Genomic DNA, 10,975 nt, shown 5'->3' on the forward strand with positions numbered 1-10,975 from the left:
GAGAAAGAGATGCGGAGGAACTCAACGCTAGGGAATATAGGACAGGAGATGCGGAGGAACTCAACGCTAGAAGGTAGGAAAGATGCGTATTTGGCCGGGGCGAGAGAGAGAGGGGGGACTCCGTGGGAGTCTTAGCTCTTGGGGTAACTCCGTGGGAGTTAGAGCTGAAAGATTAGGCTCCTACAGGAGTCTAAATGGGGAGGGGGTGGTGGAGACTCCTATAGGAGGTGGGCTGGGCAGGACTCCGGGGGAGTCTAAGCTTAGACTGGAAAGGTAAGAGTAGCGGAATACTCAACGCTAGAAGGAAGTGATAGTAGCGGAGCAACTCGACGCTGAAAAAGAAAAGAAGCGGAGAAACTCGACGCTGGAAAGGGGGTAGGGAGTAAAAGATATTGAGGAGGTGGGGGGAGAGTGGGAGGGGATGGAGGAAAGAGCGGAAGCATTCGACGCTTGAAGGAAGGAAAGGAGGTGCGGAGGAACTCAACGCTTTAGAACATAGAATAGGAGATGCGGAGGAACTCAACGCTAGAAAACAAGAAAGTTGTCGATTGTGGAGGGGGGGGGGGGTAATTGATTGACTCCGGGGGAGTCAGGCCTTGAATGGTGATACTTAGGCTGAAGAGATGAGAGTAGCGGAAGAACAACACTAGAAGGAAGAGATAGTAGCGGAGCAACTCGACGCTGAAAAGAGAAAAGTAGCGGAGAAACTCGACGCTGGAAAGGGGTAGGGAGTAAAAGATGTTGAGGTGGAGGGGGAGAGTGGGAGGGGATGGAGGAAAGAGCGGAAGCATTCGACGCTTGAAGGAAGGAAAGGAAGTGCGGAGGAACTCAACGCTAGAAAGGAGAAGAAGGAGGTGCGGAGAAACTCGACGCAGGAAGGAAGTGAAGACTGAAAAGATTTTATACTGGTAGCCTTGGGGAAAAAAGTTTTGCTCCTGTTGGGGTCGGGGTTCAGGCACTCTTGGGAGAGAGATAGGGGGAGATTATTTGCTGAACTGGGAGCGCTGAAAAGAGGTGGGGGGGTGGTTGGGTTGGGGAACAGGCAGAATTAAATTTCTGTCCTTGTATTCAAGATAGTGGATGTCGTGAGTGCGAGCTGTGAGGATGAATTGATATCCTCTCCAAATGTATACATGCATCACGCTGAGGCTGTTACGTGTAATTGGGCTACACGATAATAACGAGTAAACGCTTTTATGGAGGCGTTTAAACTGTTGTGAAGTGTCAATAGTGGTATGTTGAATGGAAGTGTATGTGAGCTCAGGCAGAGCGTCACTGCTGCGACAGTGAAGCGGGGGGAAAAAGAAGCTCTGCAGCTTCTCTGCTGTTGCAGAGGTGTGGTGGAAGTCAATGTCGGGAGGCGGATACGCTTTCCCGAAAATGTATAACTGCTGTGCAGTGTTGGGGAGTGGGAAGGAAAGGAGCTGCGCTGTGACAGTGGTGCAATGGGAGAATAAGGCTTGGCTGAGCATCTCTGCTGTTGCAGGTACGGTGGTAGTCAGTATTGGAGCATTATAGGTGCTCCCACAAAAATATTAAATATCAGAAGTGATGTGAGGAGATGAAAGTTAGTAGGGGCTCAGGTAGAGTGTCACTGCGGCTGTTGTGATGCTATGGTGAGTGTAGCTCAGCGGAGCGCTACTGCTATTGGATAGGTGCAGTAGTGATCGGTATTGGAGAGTTTTGAATGCTCTCGCAAGAATATTAAATACTGTTAGTAGTGATATGTAGAGAGGAAGTGAATAAGGGCTTAGCTACAGGTGCAATGGGTGAGTATGGCACAGTGGAGCGATTCTGCTGCTGCAGAGGATCAGTATGGAGACAATGTGTGCTCCTGCAGAAGCATTTACTGCTGTATTAGTGCAGGGCAGTGTGACCAGTGTTATTGGACTTGTAAGTGTATAGAGCTTGCTTAGAGCATCCCTGCTGCAGTAATAGAAAAATTTAGGCAACCCCTAAATAAGTTGGAACTGTGGTGAGTGAAAATGTATGGGTGTATGGGATAGTTTAAGTTGTCCTTATACCTAGTAACACTTAAAACATTTGAATTGTGTGAGTGGGGGAAGGGATGTCGAAAATGTATATAGGACATGCTTTGTCGAAATAATCGGTTTGCTTGCTTAATGGAGAGAGATAGTGTTCCTCCAGTCAGATCAGATATGGTGAGGTGGATTGTGGGATTGCAACTGATGGTAATTCAGAGAATCTCAAAACCCGAAGACTAATGTGAATATGGCATTGTGGATGTGGGCTGTATGATTGGAAATGCATCCTTGTGTAGATTGTGATTGCATTTGGAATGGATGTGGAGTGTAATAGGTTGGATGAAGGTCAGCTTCAGGGCCGGCTGTCCTAATCTCTGGAATGAGAAACAAGAGAAAATCAGAAATTTAATTTACAACATGATACATGTATAGCAGACATGACAAAATCGTTTTAGCTGATATCTAATGCAAGGCATCTTAATAAGAGCATGGACAATTGTGAGCTTCGTTGTCGCAGTCTGCGAGGATGATACAGGTGGGCATTTGTTCCCCCACAGGATAGCAGGTGGATGCAGAGCTGGGGATATGGGGTGTAGCTTGTCTGGTGGTCCTAGAAATTCTTCTTGAAGATTTATTTAAATGTCCTATTCATGCAGTCAAGCGAGAAGTTAGTTTCTTTACCATTTTCACCTCCAACCGGCGTGCCATTAGAAGTTGCATATGGCACTGTATATGCAAATATGGGTCATTGACGTATTACGATTGGACTTTTGTGTTAAATTCTCACTGGTTGGGTAGTAGTCTTTACAGAAGTTAAATGCTATCAGATCTGGCAGAGGTTTTTATTTATTTATTATTATTATTATTATTAATTCGTTCATTTATTATTATTATTATTTTGTCAATTTATTTATTTATTATATCAAATCCCAACATCAAACGCTTAATTCACTACTTAGTGGAAACTGTATGAATGGAATGTTTGTTATGGGCTTGCTTAATTAGTTTAAATACATGTTAGGAATCTTAACTTCTTAAATTCTTAATCTTAACTTAATTCGCAAGCATGTCTGTCTCAGTTCATTCACGAGTCTTTTATGGCTGGGTTCATTCATGAATTGTTGAGAGGGCGGAACCATATCGAGTTTTAAAAGCGCATTGGATGAGGGCGCTGCTCCTTCGCCATTGGCTCGATGTGGCGTCAATCAAGATCGGAGGCCAAGTTTGTTTACCAGTGTTGTGTGAAGACACTGCGGCACACCAGCGACTAGTTTGGATGATAACAGCGCGGTTCATCGACGTATCAATATGTCGTGGACTAAAGTCGTGATCTTTGCAGTGATTTACTTATGGATTTGTGGACGGGCTTGAAGGGTGAGTTCTTATGAATCTTCTAATCACGCGAATCTTGTTTTTAAAAGATTTGTAAGTAGGTTTAGTCTTTGATGGGGATTAGTTGTTTCCGCGATGCTTCCCCTTAAAAGCGTACTATACGTTACCGAGGGTGCACCACTAGGAAGCAGCGAGTTAGGCTTTGCGATGTTTTGGATCGTCGACGCCTAGAGAGTTTAGGTGGAGTTGGACTGCGTTTGCGTGAGGCAGTTTGAAGTGGAGGTGGAAGAGCTGGTGGGCAGCACCGGCGTTTTTTTTGCGGGAATTCAGGCTCGATTTTGGCGAGGCTGTGGCTGAATTCTCAGGGAGAGTGGAGCTCCGGCTGGAGTTGTTGTTTGTTGTTGTTGTTGTTGTGTGTTCTTCCGAGTCGATAGGTTAAATGGTGCGATGCTGGAGCGTTTTGTAGCGGGAAGCGAGCTTCAAGACGAAGATAACTGGAGTGGAAAACTCAGGTTATTTATAATGCTTCCGTAATCATCTAATAGGGCTGATTACGGAGCTAACAAGGAGCCAGCCGTGTTGATTATAAGCACGTGATCCTCTCGAAATTAGTTTATGAATAAACCACACTTAGTTTCAAATAGGACTTTGAATGGTCAGCACAGAAATTAAGTTGTCTGTGTTTGTTTTGTTTGTTTGTTTCTATTTAAACAGACCAACAACCCCACAACATGAGGTCTACACACACACACACATCTATAATTGTCATTCTCATTTATATTTCAGTTTTATATTTCAATTTAACATTCTCTAGCCCCCTACACTAACCATCACAGCTAAGGGACTAATATAACCTTAACCTTTAAACCATATTTTTACCATCAAACAGTCCTTTAAATGAGTGTCAGAGTTCCAAAATATATTTTCCTTATTCTCTTGATCCTCATTTTGACAGTCCAAAACTCAAATTGGCTTCACAAACATAGTGTAATTGGGACACACACATAGCTGGGTTTTCATATTTTATGGGGATTTTTTTAACTTTACATTTTACTATATATTCTTGCCTCTCTTACATTTAACCTACCCTTAATCAGTGTTGTTTAAATTACTTTTATTATTACTGTGTGAAAATAAATGTAACTACTTGACTAAGTACTAAAAACTATAATAGATCTTAAAACAGATATTGTCATCTAGTAATTTCTTACCTTATTATCTGCTTAAGCATGTCCCATTGTCTGAAATATACCAAAGCAACAGAAATCCTCTATGAATTTATACTAATAAACTAATTTATGAATCAATTTGTTTTTCTTATGCTTGTGTAATAATTCATTAAATTTACATTCTTCATTTTAAAAAGTAATTATGACAAATATTTTTGTATATAAAAAAAAGAATAAAGTACTTTACTTTTTTAGTGGTTCAGAAATTTATTTTTAAACAGTAAATTACACCCAACACATTTTTTTTTTTTCATTTAAAGATTTTTTTATGAAATGGGAGTTTTTCAATAAATGTTTCTCCTTCCAAAACATGTAACTGTGAGAAACTACAAACACGGTTTCTAGAAAAGCCATTTGAGATAAATAGGCAATATAACATGTGTCCTCTTTGTAGCAGTTATTAAACATGTGGATGGCTCAGCCTTATGAGCGCCATTTAAACATTGCATACATTTACATTTAGAAAAGCCTCTACGATGGCTCTACATAGGGGAGTTTACCCCTTTACAATGTGAGTTTTTAAGTGTTATGCTGCCACTATGGATCTGTGTACAGTATGTAAGTTTCATAACTCTTATCTTACTATGACAGTGTAATTGTGATTTCCATATCCTTACATGTTGGTAGTTAAAGTTAAATCTTAAAGCTTCCAGTCAATTTTTTTCTTAAGACCTGATTTTTTTATCAAAAGAAGTCAATCCAATAGTTTAATGACAAATTAAATTTGTATTTCATATATACAGGTATAAGAAAGTATTTACAGACATTTGAGAACCAAACGTTTTGCACAACAGTAACAATACAAACATAGTTACTGAAAATACATCAGTGTAAATCAGCATGTTATAGCAAAAGTAACAATGTGATCATTCACAAAATAGTCAAGAAAAACACCAAGTCAAGTGACTAGAGTCCCCACTGCTGCATCATCCTCATCTTCATCTTTATCCTCAGAGCTAAGGTCATTCTGCCAGTCCATTTCTTCCTCCATTTCCCCTTCCTCCTCTTCTACCGGGCTAGAAGTTGGGTCAAGAATACCTTTATACGTGCATGCTACAGTCTGCTGTTTCAGTCTGAGGTCCTGCAGTCTTTTTTTTAGTAAACACATGAGGCCCTTGGACCCATCCTCTGTGAATCCATTTGGATAGCCTACAAGTCCACACATAAAGCGTAATGGGATTACCATCACAATTAATATTTTATCAGAGAGAACTTAAAAAAACAATATAAGAATAATTGGATGACATGTTTTTAAAGATATGATCCACCCTTACTTCCTGTTTGTGTCCACACTGAAACAGTGGCCATCAGTGACTGGACCTTGGCTATGGAGTCCTTAAGCTACTGAAAGTGCTGAATCATCTCTTTTACAAGGATCTGCCTTTCTTCAGTCAGCCGTGAGACAAGCATTACTTGGTCAAAGAGCTTCTTCTTGGTGATAATGCTGACACCATCTGAAGGGTTGAAAGCATAATATATTAATAAAAAAATCTGACCATACACACGTGTGGGTATACAATAGTCAACATTTGAAGTGAATCAAAAAAGTTTTTCAAAAATGTCCACAGACAAGAATGGGTGTTGTTCAATTGTTTTAATACAATTTTGATGAAAAGTTGTTATCCACTTCAAATGTTGAAAACAGTATGTGTGTGTGTGTGTGTATGTATATATATATATATATATATATATATATATATATATATATATATATATATATATATATATATATATATATATATATATATATATATACACATACATACATATACATACACACACACACACATATATACAGTTGAAGTCAGAATTATTCACGCCCCTGTTTATTTTTTCCTCCAATTTCTGTTTAACGGAAAGAAGACATTTTCAACACATTTCTAAAGATAAAAGTTTTAATAACTCATCTCCAATAACTGATTTATTTTATCTTTGTCATGATGACAGTCAATAATATTTGACTAGATATTTTTCAAGATAAAGAGAAAAAAATTCAAAGGGGGCTAATAATTCTGACTTCAACTATATAGACGCGCACACACACACACACACACACACACATATATATATATATATATATATACACACACACACACACACACACACATACATATATATACATACATACATACACACACACACACACACACACACACATATATATATATATATATATATATATATATATATATATATATAGATGTGTGTGTGTGTGTGTGTATGTATGTATTTGTATATATATATATATATATATATATATATATATATATATATATATATATATATATATATATAAATATATATATATATATATATATATATATATATATATATATATATATATATATATATATATATGTGTGTGTGTGTGTGTGTGTGTGTGTGTGTGTGTGTGTGTGTGTATAGTTACATCTTAATACAACACCTGTGTTCTGTTCCTGCCAAGGCTAGATCATGATCTCTTCTGCTTTGTTGGACAGTTGCTGTACAACTAAGTTTGTGTCCACAGGGTCAGCGTTAGGTTGCTGGTTGTATCTCTGGATCTCTGCGACCAAGCGTTTCTTTTCTTGGGCAATCTTTTGAGTAATCTTCTGACGCCTTTTGTTCCGATCTGTAATATGAGAAAAAAGCAATGATATTACAAAAGTGTTGCCAAGAAATGTAATGAGAAGAACCAGTGTAACATAAATCTGCATCATTTACCAATACATACCATTCTGCCTATAAAGATAATGCTTTTTCTGACAAATGCTCACAGAGAGCGTTTCAATGGACAACTGCAAGCCATGAGCACCAACAGGACTGGCTGTAGCATTTCCTAAAGTAAAGGTTAAAAAACACAAGTTCTGTTTATTCAAATACTTCAGAAAGCAAAATAAAATAACTTAAAGCTCTTTGTATTTCATTTTCAAAATATTTATTATTATAATGTCTTTTTTCCCTTTGGTGTGTTGCTCCTTGTTGTAGTTGTTATTTATGTTTATTTACTTATTTATTTTTTTATTTAGACGATTTACATTTTTATTTTTTATTGTAATGGTTTACATGTCTTGCGATGTTGATTTGTTCCCTGTTTTGTGATGTAAAATTTCTTGCAATAAAAAAAAAAGAAAAGTTCTGTTTATTGCACAGTGCCACAGCAACAGACAAACATCAGGACAATCAATTATTTAAATTTTTCTGGAGGATTTCTTTATAAAGAATTCATTGGTCCATAAGCCTTACTGTAGCTGCACCGATAGGCCAAACTTTTAGTGATGAAGTAAATTGTCCTATGAACTGACATATGTAAAACATTGTGCTCTTGCAGATAGAGAAACAGAATTTTTTTCAGGTCCGCAGCTGCATGTTGAAAAGAAAGCAGATCTGTAAAAAACATCTGAGATAATTGCATCAAGAATGTGAACCAAAAATTGCCTTTTGAAGATATGGAGAAAAAAAAAATAGAGCCCTGAATTTTGGGTCTAATGTGCACATTTATTGGTCTCAAATTATATAGTTTTGGTCTGATTTTTCTGTTGTAACTCTTTTAAAAAAATAAAAGTAATCCCTGTTTAAGTAAGTCAAAATGCAAAATGAACTTGCACACAGTTTCCATCCACACACCATAAATTGACAATAAGCTACAACTAGTTAGATAACACATAGAATAATCCAACAGTGTTTGTTTATAAAACATTTCACTTACCACTGCTTGCCCACTGCTTGACATCCATAACCCACTGTTTTACTGTGTCATCACTACAATGGAATTGATTCTGCATCATCTTCAGATTCTCTGTTGCAGTCAAGGTCTTTTGCACTAGCTTCAAAAAAGCAAAACAAAATTTAATTTACTAAAATAACATTTTAAAGAACCAAAATGCATGATTAAATAAAATAACGTATTTAATTAAATATATATAGCTGAGGTGTGGTGCCCTACATTATCTACATGGGGTACAGTAACAGTGTGATGCATTTTGTGTGAGCTTTAAGTTAAAATTTTTATATTTTAAATAGTTTATTCTTTTACAAAACATGAACATATACCTTTTTAAATCTAGAAGACAAGGCAATGTGCAGTCCATTCTCTTTACGCTGATTCCACCCAATTGCATGGACCGTAAGCATATCAGTTCTTACTGTAGGGAACAACAGAAAATCAATAATCTACAATAAATTGTAAAATATCCAGTTGTTTATTTACAGGCTAGCAGGGGACTTACAAACCTGACTTGGTCATATATTTTGTGGTCAGTGCACATCTGGATAGAAAACTATTTACTTGCTCCACTTCTTCCCCAAGTGTGGTTCCAGCACCTTCCTGGTTCCTTGCATTCCACAGAATCTACAGGAAGCAGTATACATGTTAAACAGTGTGGACAACAGGGTGTTGGCAGCTTTCGAGGATGCTCAAAGCACACTCCTGTGTTGTAGTTTGAGTCACATCATTATTCATTGGGTTACATTGTGTTATTGGCTATATTTTGCTCTTGAATGCACAAATCAACTAGTTAAAAGCATCACCTCGCATTTTGTATTGTGGGCTTTGGCATGCATTACAGACAAGCAATGTCTCATTTTCTGAAGAGGTTGAAGATGACTCAGGGCCTCTGACACTTTCTCCAGGTATGGCACATAACGGCAGGTCACATCCATGGCCAAAAATTTTGCATCTTTGAACTCTTTTTGGAGATACATCGGATATGCAAAGATTTCTCCTCTATACATGTTCAGACCTTTTGAAAGATAGAAAAAAGTAGAGAGCATGTTGCAGAGTGAAGAGCAGGCTTAAAATCATTAGATTAATCATCCACAAACATTTGTAATTGCTAATATTTTTATTATTTGTTAAGACCAATCCCAAGCCCAACCTTTTAGGAGGAATCCATGCCTGCACACAGCAATTTCCACACCTTCTTCATCCAACTTGTTGACTTGCTTTGATGTCTCTCTTGCTGCTGTCCAGTGGGATTCTCCACACATTGCTTTTCCTGGTGTCTAACAAAGTAAATAGTTTCACATTTTTATTTTTGACATTAATGACAATAATGAAATTGACATTAACTATATCAAATTACGAGGCTGGTCAAACATACAAACAATGTCAACATTTTGTCATTTATTATATAATCAATTATTCAATATATATTGATAATGAATAATATTGATGGGATATTGATATCATGGGCACTTCAAAATACTGTGCATAATTATTATTAATTGAATTGTTATAGTGCTGTTTAAAATTATACTGATTGTTGCATTGGTGGTGACATTCACAGCATTAATAGCTTGAAGACTTAATTTATTTTCAAACAAAATGAACATTGTGACTATATAAAGTCCTTTTGTTCAATAACTTTGTAAAGTAAGGCTTCATTTAACATTAGTTAATTTAGTGTCAATATTATCTTAGGTGATGTTAATTTCTTAGTTACTTACTAATAATACATTACTTTAGATAACTCAAAAACATAACTCAAAAGTCATAATCATGTTTTTATATTAAGTTAATAACTGATAGAATTCAGTTTCTTAGACTAATATTAACATAGTACTAATAAATCGGTTTTCCTCAATTTTCAAAATTACATTTACTAATGAGACTTAATTGTAAAGTATTATATATTGTACTGTAAAATCCTTTTAAAATCTTTATTTGTTTGAAATTTTTTTTTTAAAACTAAACATGTACTGACAATAAAGCAATACACTAAGTATTTTTTGGTTATTATACCTGTTAAAGTAACCCTTTTTAATATTAGAGTATATCATAATGTCATAAGCCTAATCTATATATATATATATATATATATATATATATATATATATATATATATATATATATATATATATGTATGTATGTATATTGAGTCTGAATATATAGTCAAGCCCGATATTCATAACACAGGTTATTCTGAATTACTCATAACACCTTAATAAAGGCTCCCTCACCCAAGTAAGAAGGCTACAGTATTTCTTACTTTACATCTAATTATTTATAAAATAAGGCAAAGATATCTGTTTATCAGCCGGATTGAAAAAACTTACACTCTTGACTGCACCACGGACTTCCTCAACAAAATTAGACACCATGGAGTCTTGGGCTAAAAAAACTCCTTCAAAAAACCCTGGCTCTTGACTCCTATAAGAAAATTAATTATTAGTAGACGTGTAACCTATTAATAATTTAATTTATAAATCTATATTCAACAGCTACAGTATCAACAGCTTTATTTTAGATACATTAAAGCTATATCACAATGATAATGTTAGTAGCAAGTACATACATGTACTGCATAGTCTGTTTTTAATGTGCATACAACACTCAATGGTTTGTTTTTTGGAACCTGTAGAGTTTTCGGTTACCATCCACTGAAACAGCCACCATTTCAGGGCTACAGGCTGGACAGAGAAATGGCTCCTTTCCCAGTAGTTGGTTCT

General features: G+C 36.4%; 1 protein-coding gene and 1 long non-coding RNA gene across 2 annotated transcripts in view; both read right to left on the minus strand.

Annotated features, from left to right (window-relative positions):
- Window positions 1-5,252: 5,252 nt before the first annotated feature.
- Window positions 5,253-10,670, minus strand: si:ch211-57b15.1. Its single transcript, XM_073909280.1, has 10 exons — window positions 10,583-10,670; window positions 9,403-9,529; window positions 9,056-9,267; window positions 8,759-8,876; window positions 8,579-8,670; window positions 8,235-8,352; window positions 7,260-7,364; window positions 6,972-7,157; window positions 5,821-6,000; window positions 5,253-5,695 (listed from the first exon to the last, which is right to left on the minus strand). The coding sequence occupies exons 1-8, from the start codon at window positions 10,625-10,627 to the stop codon at window positions 6,994-6,996; spliced, it is 981 nt and encodes a 326-aa protein (XP_073765381.1). The 5' UTR covers window positions 10,628-10,670; the 3' UTR covers window positions 5,253-5,695; window positions 5,821-6,000; window positions 6,972-6,993.
- A 199-nt stretch (window positions 10,671-10,869) lies between these two features.
- The window catches only part of LOC141375521 (uncharacterized), an 818-nt gene continuing 712 nt past the window's right edge, over window positions 10,870-10,975 (minus strand). Inside the window, exon 3 of the long non-coding RNA XR_012383661.1 lies at window positions 10,870-10,975. This exon is cut by the window's right edge and continues 67 nt beyond it. This is a non-coding gene — a long non-coding RNA (uncharacterized lncRNA).

The sequence above is a fragment of the Danio rerio genome, chromosome 1 (assembly GCF_049306965.1).
Source record: "Danio rerio strain Tuebingen ecotype United States chromosome 1, GRCz12tu, whole genome shotgun sequence".
In the NCBI taxonomy this organism is placed as follows: domain Eukaryota; kingdom Metazoa; phylum Chordata; class Actinopteri; order Cypriniformes; family Danionidae; genus Danio; species Danio rerio.

What these genes read in the sequence shown, in the direction of transcription:
- si:ch211-57b15.1 (XM_073909280.1), bottom strand. Translation starts at nt 10,627, where the DNA reads ATGGTGTCTAATTTTGTTGAGGAAGTCCGTGGTGCAGTCAAGAGT. An exon ending in GCATGGATTCCTCCTAAAAG is followed by an intron (nt 9,268 to 9,402) that starts GTTGGGCTTGGG and finishes ATCTTTCAAAAG; the next exon opens with GTCTGAACATGTATAGAGGA. An exon ending in TGTCTTCTAGATTTAAAAAG is followed by an intron (nt 8,353 to 8,578) that starts GTATATGTTCAT and finishes GCTTTTTTGAAG; the next exon opens with CTAGTGCAAAAGACCTTGAC.